This window comes from Phalaenopsis equestris, unplaced genomic scaffold, assembly GCF_001263595.1.
Source record: "Phalaenopsis equestris unplaced genomic scaffold, ASM126359v1 Scaffold000204, whole genome shotgun sequence".
Taxonomy (NCBI): Eukaryota; Viridiplantae; Streptophyta; class Magnoliopsida; order Asparagales; family Orchidaceae; genus Phalaenopsis; species Phalaenopsis equestris.
In genome coordinates this window covers 837792-853757 of record NW_018164646.1, presented here as the reverse complement: position 1 = coordinate 853757, position 15966 = coordinate 837792, and the positions used below count along the sequence as shown (strand labels likewise).

At 36.4% G+C, this 15966-nt stretch overlaps 1 protein-coding gene across 3 annotated transcripts in view; it reads left to right on the top strand.

The window, feature by feature from the left end:
• The window catches only part of LOC110023003 (probable cinnamyl alcohol dehydrogenase 1), an 85144-nt gene that overhangs the window by 48046 nt on the left and 21132 nt on the right, over nt 1–15966 (top strand). The window contains exons 1-2 of one of the 3 annotated variants that reach the window (XM_020722193.1): nt 4440–4616; nt 14918–15025. In XM_020722193.1, the coding sequence (XP_020577852.1) occupies nt 14937–15025 (89 nt within the window). In that variant the 5' untranslated portion in view covers nt 4440–4616; nt 14918–14936. Of the gene's footprint in view, nt 1–4439; nt 4617–4659; nt 4675–14917; nt 15026–15966 lie in introns of those variants that run through there. The other 2 variants (XM_020722195.1, XM_020722191.1) reach the window with 2 other exon arrangements.

The following is a 15966-nucleotide window of genomic DNA, read 5'->3' as shown; positions in this document are numbered from 1 at the left end:
TTTTTCCGCTGTAAAAGTAGTTTTTCCGCTGTAAAAGTAGTTCCGTGTTGAGGCAAGGTGCTTTAGTTTATACGAGGAAGTTACATCCAATATTTGAAGCAAAGTTGTTATATGGTTTATGTGGACTTGCTGTGGAGTGCTCAGCCACCAGAGATTCAGAATTTTACATTAGAAACTTAGATAATGAGCACACAGACAGACAATGGATTGTTAAAGTCGACAAAAGTATTTCTGAAATTACATACAGTTTCAAGAAAATTAAAATGATGGATTTATTATGTGCTCACACTCTAAGGGTGCTTAACCATTAGAATATAACAAAAAATTCTGATAAATATATATTATTACGGTGGTCTGTTCATGTAAAGAGAGATATATATAACATATGGGTAGTTAAAGTCGACAAAAGTAATTCTGAAATTACATACAATTTCAAGAAAATTAAAATGATGGATTTATTATGTGCTCACACTCTAAGGGTGCTTAACCATTAGAATATAACAAAAAATTCTGATAAATATATATTATTACGGTGGTCTATTCATGTAAAGAGAGATATATATAACATATGGGTATAAACATTTGAAGGATTCACAAGCGTCACCAACTTGTTCAAGTGGACTCATATATCGCATGCACGTTCATAAATTTGCATACCAGATCAATACATTAAAGCAAGGTAATGAACTTGCTGAGAAAAACGTGTTGGAGACATTAAAGAAACTAACAATTGAATATGAGCCCATATTGAATGGGAGAGACCATCGAGAAATGTCAAGGTCAAAGAAGAAAATGACACTGAATATACAACACAATTTGAATGACCCAGCGAAGATGCAACCAATAGAAATATTTAATGCAAGGTTAAAGGGCTATTGGGAGAAGAACAAAAGAGTAAAAAGTAAGTTTTACCTATACTAATAAATGTTTCTTCATGCATGTTGCTATACAACTTCGTAACATGAAGTATTGTATTACAGGAAAGGAGAAAAAAGTTGATTCAAGTCAAGATACATTTCACCCATCTGACCCAAACCTGTTTGCGATGTCGGATCGGCATAGTCAAGTACATCACTTAAAATTCAAAACGCTTTATGATATGTGAACTAATTTTGATTATACATATTTACTTATGTTCCCTTGTGATTACCCTAAATCAGAAGGAATTGTCTGCATCACTGCTCATAAACACATATATGAGCTTATTGATGGACCTAAATGATGATACGTAAAATACCAAAAAACTGCAACAAGTGAACGTAATGTGGTATTAATGTAACGTCTACAACGTTAAATCAATGTATTAGTTGTTATTATGGAATTAATGTAGTTTTTACAGTGTTAATGAGATATATGGAAGATATAACTGTTAAATTTTACCCTCCATAGAAATGCGATATACTATCTTAAATAATAATGTAATATTACAAAAATATTGCCCAAATACAACCAGATTAATTTTTATAGCGGTGGAGGAATATAAAAAAAATATTGCCTAAATACAAAGGATATATTTATATGATAAAACTGTTTTATATATATATTCATCCACAATAAAACAAAATATAATCACAAATCTTAAGTTGTTTTATATATATATAAATGACAAAATAAATGTGCAATATAATAACAATATTACAGTAATATTGTCATAATATTATCGAAAAACGACTGGAATCAGATATGTGTGATTGTAAAATTCCGCCAGCTTATTACAGCCTCGGGTGAATATAATCATAATATTACCCCAACACAACCACAATAAAACAACGCTCGCTCAGAAGAAATATCACCTGGTTTTATTAGAATATTCCTTTAGTGTATTCTTGGCTCCACGGTCATAGCGTGGTTTTTCCAAAGATATATTTTTAATATTAAATTGTTTATATCAGAGGGAAAATATTATAAAAAAACAACCAGAATTAAACAAGTGCAGAAGGAAAATAACAACTATATTACCATAATATTTCTACAGAGAGAAAACAACAACTAATAAATCTTTTAACTTTAAGCAATTCAATTATTGATTCCATATTTTTATTCATTGCGGTGTACATTGGCTCCAGGGCTATGTCACTTGAAACAACCGGCTTCATATCAGATGATACAGGTGCCTTTGGTCTGCCTTAAATTGTTGTTGGAACTGGACCGGGTAATCCTTCATCTGGATTGGCGAGCAAATTGAGCTCATCCTCTTTTAAATCTAAAAATTGATCATGAACCTGCAATTTATTTCAGAAAGAAACGATTTAATCATTAAAACTCCCAAAAAAACATAAGATTTTATTTTTAAATAACAACTAAATGTAACTTATTTGCTCAGTATTCAACCTCTTAAAAGTTATATCAATATGTGATGAGTTATAACTTACATTTGTTGGTTATCTCAACATTTGAGGTCCGACCTCATGCGAGGTAGAACTTACCAAAGAAGTATGCTCGTAAAACCAGAGCTGTGTAAACGAAAAGTCATATTCAGTTTTGCACAAGGAAATAAATATTTTTTTTACATTTATATGAGATACTAACCTTTAGCAAAAAAAAAAAACCATTTATATATCCCAAGGTCCGTTCCGCCTTATTTTGTGGTTACTGTATTAATTTGCTCAATAAGAAATTCACTAAGCGCAGTAGATCAATTAAATGAAACATTTATATGAGATACTAACCTTTAGCAAAAAAAAACCATTTATATATCCCAAGGTCCTTTCCGCCTTATTTTGTGGTTACTGCATTAATTTGCTAAATAAGAAATTCACTGAGCGCAGTAGATCAATTAAATGAAGAAAATGTATGCACATTCTCGCCAAAGGTGTAAAGTCCTTTGGATATACCGAACTTACTAAAAGGAAAAATAAATTTGATAACAAAAAAAAATTATACAATTAATCAAAATGGGTAGAAGACTCCCCGGTTGCAAAGTTTAAAATATCATTGTTCATTTGGCGAACATCCACACTACATGATGAAACTTTCTTTCACTTCAACAATTCTTCTCTATTTGGCATGCTGATCAAAATGACAACTTCATCAGACATTATTCTCAGATCTTTTCCACTCATTGTGAATATAATTTTTTAATGTTGCCGACATTGCAATATTTGTAGTGTCAATGCATTGTATTAGGGATAAGCTGAGAGCGCAAAAAACTAATTAATATTCATCATTTTCAGCTCATTTCTGATGTCTTCAGATATGACAAACTTGACCTTATTGAACACATCTCTCACCACGTATGGTCGGCATCTACAACTCATACAAGTCGACATCTACAACTCATGGACCTTGGGTTCACAAACCTACATAAAACAAAATAACGCAACAAATATTAGGGGTCATATAGTCATTATTAAGTTGTTATTTCAGTGTTATTTACTCTTTGTTAAGGCGTTTAGGGTAAGCGAGTTATGTAGTCGAGTTTTATTTTGAAATTATTCAGGTAATATTTAAGCAATATTGTGTTATCACTCATATATTTTTATAGAATTATTTATGTGATATTATGGTATTATTTTCGTGATGTTATTTGATGTTAGTTGGTATTATTAAAGAAAATCAGGTATTATAAGTGGAATAATTATAATATTATTTAGGTATTTTTTCGGTGATGGTATGTGGTATTTTTTCGGTGATGGTATGGATGGTGGTATGTGTGTTAGTTTGGTATTATTATTAAAATTCAAGTTTTATTCAATTTTATTCAGGTATTACTTAGATATTAATATAGTTTTATTTAGGTAATATTTCGGTAGTGTTACGTAGTGTTAGTTTGATATTATTATTAAAATCCAGGTTTTATTCCAGTGTTATTATAATATTATTATGACAATATTGAGTGAACTTGTGATATTTAGTTCAAACTACTCTCAAATATTACTCAAATACTACTAAAATACTACTCAAATATTACCCAAAAACAGTAAGTCTGAGCTAAATGCCTGAGTGATTTATTTTTTGGATTTTTAGATAATCAAAGTTACGAGTCATTCAAGTATCTATTCCGAATATTATATGGAAGAATTTCTACACTCTGTTAACATAGTCTTGTCAATGAAAGTAGAACTATAAAAATAAAAATTACCTAGATGAGCCCTCTTGATTTTCTTCTTCATACGCTCTTTCGTTTTGTTCTTCTTGCGCTTATTAGTCCATTTTCGAATGCTCTTAATTTTCCATTATCAATGACTCTTCGATCTCTATTCTCACAGGACTCTCTTCGGTTTCAGTCTGCATAGGCTCGAATTTCATCTTTGTCGCGACTTTACTTCGACTAGCAAATAACAACATAAAATCCTAAGTTTTTTTTATTCAAGAAGCAATCCAAAACTTTAAACGATTGCCGAATGATGGTACTCTGAGCTCGGGCGACGTTAGATTTCCGACATGATAATCTGACGTTTCGGTAAGACGTGCGATTTAATTTTTAGGGTCTCATAGAATAAAATTTTACACGCTGGGCTCCCGTCTCGGAATCCAACCCAAAAGAGAAAACTAATGCGAGATAATCTTGGCCGAGAGCAACAGTCAACGACCTAGAACTGTATTTACATCTCTCCCGTCTTCGAAGATTTTTCCGAACCCTAAGACCTGTGGAGTTACCAGCACTGGTTGCGAAGGTAAAGTTTTCCCTCTGTTGTAAGAACCTCTATACCGTTGCAAACACAGCTGTTTCCTGTAAGAGCCTCCTCCCTAAACCAGCAGAGTTAATCAAAAGCGATTTTGGCTCCTTTCTCCGTACTCTCGTATTATTTTCTTCAATCTTCCTTTATTTATTATTCATTCGTGCTCGATTTTCAACCTTTAATTTTTGCAGTGATTTATCCTGTTATGTTCTGCTGTTTTTGTCGTCTCGTTGCCAACTTGATGGATTCATTTTTGTCCGTTGGAATGCCAATATTCCTACTTTTAAGACTAGGAAATTATATTTGAGCAGAAAATAAGAAGAGAAATAATAAAAAAAAAATAGCAGAGCAGAAAATAAGAAGAGAATAAAGTAAAAAAAAGGCATTGAGGCTCTAGAATCTCATTATATTAAATCAATCTTTTCCAAAAATGGCTCTTTGATTTTTTTATTATTAAGACTGGGTGCTACAAGAGAAGCTACATACATGAGATAAAAATGCGTTTTTAATTACATGAAGTGTGTAGGCCAAAGAATATAGCCAAGAAAATATAGAAATACATGTAGATTGGCATGTCGAAAAAGTCGTCAATAGTATTTTTGGATGAGTAACCTTTACTAGTGGGTTTTAAGTGACTTTGAGAGCAAACCACATACATGACTTTATACGTTAGCGAAGGGCGACTTTATGCTTGGGCGAGCTATCGAGATCTCTAAGGAGTTGTCTTTTGCGCTTTCTTGCAAAAGTTAAAGAGGAGAATGTTGATGAAAGTAGGAGAAAAGAGGATATGATCGAAGTTTCCAATATCAGTAAGCTCCTCAGAAAGGCTCATCCAGCTTCTCCGACTAGTGGGAGTTTCTCCCTACTGAGCAACTTGGATCAAGTCTATGAAGAAAGTCTTTCATTGTCTTTTAACTATATTTGTATCACTTGACAAGGGGGTTAAGAAGTCTCTAAGTATTAGATTTCATTATGTCATGTTTTAGTCCTAAGTTTATGTCTTGTCCTTTTCTCTTAGAAGATCACCTTAGGAATACCAAAAAAACAATACATTTTAGTTGGAGAAACTGACATTAATGGATAAAAGATTCACTGGAAAAGAAGAAACATGCAAAATATTGGACAAAATCATATAATTGGTACCCCGTACTGTATCCTTACTAACTACATATTTTGTTTTACCATCAGTAGTCTGAATGCTTTCTGATACTGCTAGGGGAGTATAAAAAGAAAACTCTCTAGCACTACCTGCCACATGTTGAGATGTATCAACTCTCAATTCTGATGATCTGTGGTAGAAATAGAGGTAAGAGCATGTGTATTACAAATACCTTTGTCAGAATGAGCATAATTGACAATGTAATCCCTTGATGACGACTAGTTGAAAGCATCCTCAACCACATCTCCTGCTTCTTTCTGCTTTCTCTTCAACTACAACAGGCAATTATAATTCTCATTAGTAAAAACTACACTTGTCTCTCCCGCCTTCTCTGCTACCATCAGATTTGCTCAGTAGCCCTCTTTTTTACCTTTTCAAACACCACGATCACGGCCTCTACCATATCCACGATCACGGCCTCTACCATGTCCACGTCCACGTCCACATTTCTCTCTCTCATTAGGTGAGTTAGGGCGGGTCTTGCTCAGATGCACAAATTTACCACAATTGTATCACTTGTGAGCCTTCCCCTAGACACCTATCATACCCGTGTTCGAGGTAGTCAAAGCTGATCACGCACGGGGAAGCCCACTCAGCTTAGAGTGTTACTTCATGCTACTCTCCTTCTATATCATTACAACAATAGCCTTATCTGTGAAGGGTGTGCATATTACATAAAAAAAAGTCAAAAAATATGAAAAAATATAAAAAACGGGTCCTCAGGCCCGCGCAAAAAAGGTCCTATCCTCGCGGAGGATGACTCAAAGTAACTATGACGATTCAGGGACTGTATAAAAAAAAAAAAAAACTATGTAAAAGAGCCCTTTGGGCCAACTATGACGATTCAGGGACTGTATAAAAAAAAAACTATGTAAAAGAGCCCTTTGGGTACAAAAATGGGCAGCTTGATTGAGCTCCCTAGGAACAGAAAGAAAAAAGGACTTTTCTAAAAGAGGTAAGAAAAGAGAAGTCAAAGCACTGCTCAGGACTGGCCCTCCAAAGGCCTTGCTCCATAGTCTGTCTCATAATGTTGTTGATGTTTCGTGTTGTCACCCTCAATGATAATACGATTGACCTCTGTCATCCATTGTTGTAAAATTTTCCTAATAGATAAAAGCGCATCAAGCTCCACCTGCCTGCTATCCTAGTGAATTAGTTGTCGGCTCATGGCACCATGGAGCTAGCCGGTCTCATCACGTACGGCAATCCACGTACTTGCCCGATAGTTCTGCCAAAGAGCACTATCCATGCCATGATGGTAGGGGTGGTGAACGACCCATCATGCTTCTTAGCATTGCGAGACCTCCAACATCAATGAATGTCATGATAGAAAATCTGAGCAAGTGGGACATTAGTCTTCTTGATTGTAGGATCGTAACAAGCTACTGGATAAAATCTTCAAATGAAGTAAATTTCGGGCAAGAAAAGCCCCATTTCTCAAGGGCCCAAAAATCTTCATTCACCACTTTACACCAAAATGTAATATGGTCCATGTCTTTATAAGAGAAACAACCCCACTGACATCCTTTATCACTCGCAAGTCCTCTATTTGCCAACCAAACATTGGGGGGAATAACATTAAGGAGTAGGTGTCACCAGAAAAATCTCTTTGGATGCAGTGCAAGTTGGGCGAGCCATCTGAAAGGTTCGCCATCATCTGTAAAGGAAGCCCCGTACGCGAGGGCCATGATGGACTTACCAATGATGGGATAGTCACGTTAGCTAGGAGGACTAATCTCCTCTAATCAAAGGTCAGGTTCAGATGGGTCAGAAACTGCATATTCTTCATCTGTGTAAGAATCTATCCTTTCTTCCACTCTGGGTCGCCACAGGTCAACATCGGTGATATGTAATCAAGATCTGGCCACAACTGCTCCAGTTATATGGCGTATCTCTGAATTGTTCTATCACAATGTACCACCACTTCTATCTCAAGTCGAGTCTGAAATACCCTCATGCAGTTCTCAATCCCAGCATAGGTCCTCTTCAACTTTGCTAGATGCCCTTAACCTTTCAAATGATATCCACCAATGAGATGATCAATGGAACCATCGAGTTAAGAAGCTCGGGTAAAGTAAGGCGTGTGTGGTCTTCCATTTGTCTCCCTCAGCACTGTCACCCTTTTGTTCTGTCTTGACTTTCGCCAAATATTCTTTTAGTCTCATCCCTGCTATAGTAGCTTCGATTTGATGCGACCAACTCAAATACATTGTCGTTTCATCAACCTTCAGATCCATAGAAGAGAGATCTAGCCTCATCCACGTCGGAGTACGTGCTTAGGTGGTGGCTCCTGTCGAGACGCTAGCTCCTTGTATGATCCTGACCAAGACTTTCAAAATTTGAGGATCTAGCTTTCCCATAAGCTCCTATCCTTTACCTCCCGCACAATTTCTGTCTCCTGATATCCTCGAACATAAGAGTCCAAATCCAAATCACACAAATTTTATCCTTTGCCTTTGTAGATTGAGATCACGTCACGGTTCTCTAGAAGCCGCAATCGCGTCACTGTTCTCACGCGCGGTTCTGTAGGTCGCATCTTGTTATTGCTCTTTATTGCGATGCCATGGCCGGTTCTTTGGAAATTGCGATCATGTTACCTCGTCACCGCGTTGGAAGTTGTGATTCACGACCTCTGGAAGTCGTTATCCTATTACTACGGGATCTCATCGTATAAGGACCGTCGAAACTGTTACCTCTAGAAGTCAAATCCTATTACTACGGATCACATCGTATAAGGACCGTCAAAGTTGTTGCCACCTAGTCTCGCTCTGGAAGTCGCAATTCGCGATCTCTAACTTAACCTCCTTGTTTTTGATGTTGTGCGCCTCCGACGTCATCTTCCAGTCCTTCACCTGATTCACCTTTGCGTTCTCTGGCAGTCGGAATTACCATAGGAACTCACCGTTGCTATGCTCGATTCTATGCCAACATTCATTCTTCTCTTCCTCTCGCCGCTGATCTGAAGCAAGCCGCCTTTCGTGACCTCTATCTTGTTCATGCGACCCAGGCGTCGGGCTCTGATACCAAATAGAGTTCAAAACCTAATATTTTCATTCAAACATGGCTTAAAATAGGGTATTACAATGTTTTACAAATAAACCTCTAAACTTTTTTAATATTCCTTTTCTTACCAATAAGACCGTAAATAAGGTTCAATTCTCAACCATATCATAAAGAAATAATGTATGTTATGAAGAATGTAACATAGTCCTAGTATATAGGAATACTTGCATGTGTATCATGATTCATGATAGATGAAGTTCACCCCTTTGTAATATTCATTGGCGAAGCCAATATACTCACATTGGTAGATGTTTTGTCTGCCACTCAAACAACAATGGAATTAAGATCATGCCCTGTTGTGCCAATGAGAGATTTATCGATTAGTGGTATGTAGGTGCCTATTCACATCAGGTAATAGTGAACTTGTTTTACACACTGTTGTACCGTTTGGTATATATCAACTAGTGGTGTGTTATGTTTAAACGATATTTTATTCATATAAAGAGAAAAAAAAAACATAAGTGTGTAAAGTTATATTTTTTAAAAATGTAAATGAAAAAAATAAATAGCATAATTACACCATCATTCATTGTTAATATTTATAGATTTGGTACATGATTTGATTTATTATATAGTTTAAATTAATAGCTAGCATATATAATGCTCCTATTTCTTGAGTACTGTGATTTAGAACTCTAATTATTCCAATGCCTTTATTTTGAAAATTTAGTTCGTTAATTAAAAGTTTAAGTAAAAATGAGTGAAAGAATAAAATGTATACCACAGATAGGACAACTTGGTCCTAGTTACCATTAGTTCTATTTTGTCCTAGTTACCATTAGTTCTATTTTTTTTTTTTTTTGAACTTTATGGCTCTTTCATTATTGTTGGATTTGAAGATAGTAATTAAATTGAAGATTCTAAGTCCTGGGGCAGGTCATGACAACTATCTCATTAAAACACATTTTGATGTGGTTGGCTATCTTTTATTATTTGAAATACATCTTACTTATGTTTGTTAAACTTCAAGGAAGAAACTTGTAATATATTCTTTAGGCATTTCTTGTGTACTTGAGAAAAAATACAATATCATCTATCCTCTACAACCAAATCATATACTTAAAACATGACCTAACCACCACTTCAATAATGATTAATCTTTGTGTGGCGTACAAGAATCATCACGAAAGGTTTCTGCAAGTAATGTCAAGGAGGTGGCACAGTATAAGGTGATGTTCTCAATCATCTACTCAACCTACTCAAGAGGGACAATAGTAGTAACAACCTCTCATGAAGATTTTCTTGGTTCCTACAAACTTATTGTGTGTTTTGATCTGTTTGGGACTTGTGTGGACCAACAGATAGTTGAGCAAGGGTATTATTTTAACCTCTTTGAAGTTTACTTAAATTAACACATTGGTAGAATAGCGTCAAAGCTTTTGATTAAATGACTGACTCTGGAGAAGCACAAAATTGGTTAAAAATTAAATATGTCAAATGTAAGAATTTTGGCTTTTTTGCTCCCTTTCACAGCCACCTCTAGACTATTTCTAGAGTGTGGTGATAGTTTCTGTTTCAATTTTTCATGATTGCTATCTTGATACTTTGTGTTGTTATTTTCTTGTTCTTCATTTTTTTTGTTCTTATTTTCGTGTTATTTATTCTTTTGTGTTCAAGCAGTTTATGATGTTAATTCGTATTTGCTTGGATTTATTGGTTTCATTATGTTAATCATGTGACCTTTTATATATTAAAATTTTAATATTTGTGGCTACTGGAAAAAGACATTATTCCTTTCATATTAATAATAACTTTTTACAATCCAATTTTATTTGATGTTACTGGAAGCATATTTTCAAGGGGAGTTTTCTTTTACCCTCATTTTAGCTTACATTATCATATATTTTCCATCATTAAAAATGTGGAGATTATTAATCCTTTGAACCCGAAAATACTTAAATTTTTTTTATAACAACAAGCATACATTTTAGTCATAGTACCTTGCACATGATATTCTTATTGATTCATCATATCCAATGATGGAAGATCCCTTCTCATTTGTTCAAGCTTTTTTTCAAAACTAGATGCTTGATTTAGATTCTTTTTAGGAAGTAGCGGTTGGTGTCCTTGCACTCGCTAGCGCCTGGTGATGATTACCTTGTCAATGGTAAAATTTATCATTGAGAGTACTCTGCAGTGACGCAAGGCTTCCTGCGCGGAAGTTGGACACGAGAGATCCTGCTGTTGACCCAACTGGTCTAGGGGAGCCCAGTTCAGGCCGCGTAAAGAGTCGAGTGGCATTAAGCGACCTAGGCGGCATTCCCTTCGTGTCCCCTGCTCCCTTCACGTCTCTCACTCGATTGAGCGATATTTTACGAAGGGCGGCGATGCCGCCAACCCTTCTCCTCTTTCCTTTTCTCTTCTTTCTTGTTTGGAGTTTAATTATATTGTTGTTAGTGAGAGTTAAGGTTAGTTTTGCTGTAAATTGATTTCAAATTTTTTGTGTGAAATCATTTTCTCCGTTCTGAGGCTGTATCCGAGGTGGTGGTGGTGCTCCGGTTGTATCCTACTCCGAAGTGGTAATTGTATTTCCCCTTTTATCTTTCCTACTCTGTCTCCTACACTTCCCTTAGCCGCCGACTATCCCTAATTGCTTGCTTGTGCGCTGCCGACCCCGTTTCTGTTGCAATAACTTGTTCTCCAGCTCTTTTCCCGACATTCAGCCGTCCCAATTGCTGTCCTGCTACTCCTAGCTGCTACCCCACCTTCCCGCCAACCTCCACTGCCCTTCAAATACACTCTCGAGGTGACCGTTTGTGTTTTGGTGATGTTATTTCCAGTTTTTGTGTGTTGTAACCCTCATTTCCTATTAATAAAAGTTGTTTTTGTGGTTTGGGATTTCTCCTCCGGTATCATTTCGTATTAGAGCTAGTTCAACCCTAGTCCTATCTTAAGGGTTTCCTAGTGCCCACTTTACTCACTCCCCCACCAGAACATTTTCTTTTCTACCTTGAACCACCCATTCCAAAACCAATCCCTAAATTCTCTTTGCTGATTTTCAAAATCAACAACAGTCTAAAACACCATTTCTCACCTCCCAACGCTAAACCTTAGCCTTGCCACTAATGAGATACATGCCCGAGCCCCACCTGGAAGAGATACTACGAGAGATCCGCTGACTTCGGCAGTGGATTACAAACATTGAAAATGAAATCCAATGAAAGTTTATTCTCGACCGTGATCCGAAAAGTCGAAGGGAGGAACGAGAAGATATGAAGTTGAAGCGGGAAACACAACGCTAGTTCCTACCAAGTTACTACTGCCAAAAGTTGCAGATTTTAGCTTCCGATGTGGAGAGACCACAACACCACGGGACCCCCCTAGCTACTATCCAGCGAAACCAATTTGTGAGTCTGTCATAGCCAGAAAATTTGGCAAGTGCCACTAATTTAGGCTTTTTGAGGTAGAATGCACAACCAGGAGAGTAATCTACTTCACCGAGCAGAGCTTCTTTGAAAATTTAGGTAAAGATACCGCAAGAACTATAGACAGTGAAGACATAAATGAGGAGAACCCGCTTCCAGTTAAAGTTATGAATGGTGATCAGGAAGAATATACAAACTTCAGAGAGGATTCTCATCTTTCAGCCAACAAGGAAGAGACATCACCAAATTTGGTTGGCTCCGAGATAGAGATTTTAGCTGAGGTAATAGACGCTTCTTTAGAATGTAGTAACTTTGAGGTAATAAGCAACCCAACAAAGCCTGAGATGATGGTGCCTTGAGCCAGCATTTTGCAGACATTGAGAAGAACATCAGCAAGAGCAACCTTGGATGTCTACAAGGGTTATGGGTTTGAGGAGCCAACATCACATACAACGTCACCACAAATAATGGAAATACAAATATTTCAAATTTATAGACCCCCACCTGAGCTACTCATACGGAGGGTGATCCAACGTGTCCGAAGAGCAGTCATTTTGTGCCATGTTGGGAACGTTACATGAAGTTATTTAGAGGTTATTTTTAGTTTAACATGAGATTCTTCTCCAAATATGCAGACAGGAGATGTGAATCTTAGCTTGGTAATGGGCCCAAGGAGCTTGATGGGGAAGCAAATTTTGCAATGGGATCCAAGTTTCTTCAATGGAGAAGAGGTTTCTTCTAAGTGAGTTCTAGTAAGAGTGGTGCAGCCTGTCGCAGATCTCACCCTGGATTTGACTTCTTCTTGCATACTAGTTATTCAACATCACTCAACCAAAATACGAGTGGAAGAAGCGGGTTACAACTGGGATGACTCGATACACGATTCTTGAGAATACCCGTCTATCGATAGTTCTCGCTCAAGTTGTGCCAAAGATAGATAGATACCTATTCTATCATAATATGCTTTGGAATGACTGCATCTATTTGATCGATTTGCTAGGACTGTTAATGTCGGGTTATGAAAAGCTTGAAGCTTTGACAAATGAAGTCGAAGCTCTCCCAACCCCGAGAGACTAACGCGGAAGCGAGACGTGAGAGATCCTGCATTTGACCCGACTAGTCCAGGGAAGCCCGATCTTGGCCGCCTAAAGTGTCGAGCTACATTAAGCAACCTAGGCGGCATTCCCTTCTCGTCTCCCACTCGATCGAGCAGCATTTTAGGAAGGGAGGCAATGCGGCCAACCCTTCTCCTCCTTCCTTTTCTTTTTTTCTTGTTTGGAGTCTATTTATATTTTTGTTAGTGAGAGTTAGGGTTACTTTTGTTGTGAGTTTATTTCATGACTATATCTGACTCCGAGGTGGTGATTATATAACCCCTTTTATCTTTTCTACTCCATCTCCTCCACTTTCCTTAGCCGTGGGCTATACCGAACCGCTTCCCTTTGCTGAACCCATTTTTGCTGCAATAACTTGCTGTCCAGCCCTTTCCCTTCCACTTTTCCTAGTAGCCAGCCATCCCAACGGCTGTCCTGCTGCTCCCGGCTGCCACCCCACCTTCCCACCAACCTCAATTGCCCTTCAAATACACTCTCGAGGTGTTTGTTTGTGTTTTGGTGATGTTATTTTCAGTTTGTGTGTTGTGACTCTCTTTTCCTATTAATAAAAGTTGTTTTTGTGGTTTCGGCTTTCTCCTCCCGTATGATGCAATCTTTCTATTGCTGATAAAATGATGGTTATTTATCACAACATATTTTTTATTCTGATTGGAGCAGTCAAAGCATCGACTTTTTGGCAAATAAAAGATTTCACATTCTTTATACTGGAAGGAGTAGAGATTAGAAGAAAATCTATTGCTATTCTCTTATTCTCACTAGGCATCAAGCCAGATAGCCTAAATGAAAATTTTGTATTTTTGTGCTTTATTATAATTTTCTGTTTTGCTCTGATATTTTTTTATTAAATGTCTTCCATGTATTTTTATCATTGTCTACTAAATATAGTTTGGCTTAAAAAATAATAATGAACACATTATTCTTAACTCTAATGGTGGTTTTAAGTGTAAAACTAGAAATTCTACGAACACTTGTCGATGTTGATAGGAAATATTGAAAAGGGTGGAGGTGGAGAATCTTAAAGAACTTGCATTTAAAAAGCGATCGTTTTTTTTAACTTATGGAATTTGTGTAGGTTTGGCAGAGAAGCGAGATTTTCGCTCATTTCTGCTTTGTATCTTTAAATTACAAACGAATATTGTTTATTAAACTTACATTTTGCAAAACTAAAAGATTTTGTTTTTTCAAGGCAATTTTATGTTCTAACTATTTTTTCGAAGACATACAAGTATGATTTTTGTCTTGGTATCCTTGATTAACACGTTTGTCTAACCATGCTAATAGAAACTACAATAAAAAGCATTTTTTGTGAATACAATGAATTATGAGGTAATGTGATTTCAGCAACATTAATAAACCAAACATCTAAAAAATATATATTAGAAACATTTTATTTTAATCAAACCTCTTTTGTCTTTTTCTGGCCCTGCACGGTGCATAAAAGCCCATCATTGTTCAGATTGTTTGAGTAAAAGTCATTGATTTGAATGATGTCTTGATATTATTAGATCTTAGTTACATATTCATTCTTCAAAAATTTCACCGAAATGATTAGCTAATGACATTACATTGTGTTTGTTTTTTTTCCTTTTACAGTCAGAACAAATTCGTAACCATGTCTTCCGAGAGTGAGAAAGGGGATTGCTTTGGCTGGGCAGCAAGAGACACATCTGGAATTCTCTCACTTTACAAGTTCAACAGAAGGTTTGAAATAGATAATATTTTTCATTTTTATTAAATTTTTTCTTTTAATGTTGAAAGAGAAAAGCTAGAATCCTTGTAAGAAGCACTGATATTAATTTGATGAAAACTTCTTGGAGGAAGCAATAGATAGTGAATGAATGAGTTTGATTGTAGAGAGTGAGAGAACCAAAGGAAAAAAATCGAGCCTAATGAGTGAGATGAGAGAGAAAGGTATTTGAAAGAGAGAGGGATACGAGGAAGAAGCTATGAATAGTGGTAAAGATGCGTGCAAGGGAGATGGCCATCCAAAAAGGAGATAAAGAAGCCAGACAGAAGCCACTATTATTTAACAACTCCATCCTTTAAACTTGATTAGTACCCAAATAGCATAGAAAAGTAAACGTCAATACAATCTAGACAAAAAAATTAATGTTGACGTAAGGAACAATGATAATAAAGAACATGACATGAAGAATTTAATAACCATGACAAATGATATGAATAATGACTAACTTTCGCACTTACTGTAAGAGTAAGTCAATTATGTTGGATTGAGAGTCAGATAACAATTTTGACTGGCTAATATTTGTAATTATGTTGGACAACTACTATAACTTTTTTATTCTTTTTCATACTGTCTCCAGCCCCACACTTTCAAATTCTACTACTTAAACTTAGATGTATTGGTGCTTGATGATATTATGCCTATTAATTTATATATATTTATGCAGCCTATTGTCACGGACAAAAAGTCCCACATCGGCTAGGTGTAGGGCCAAAGAACAGTATTTAAGTCCTAGGCTGACCACTTCTTTTAAAAGAGTTTTTTTGGGAGGTGATAAGTGGTATCAGAGCAGATTACTGTCTGTCAGGTGTGTGGACTCTCCATGGTCCAATGGGACCCTAGGAGAAGCCGATCCGTGATGAGGGCGTCACGAGTTTGAGTAGAGAAGAATGTCACG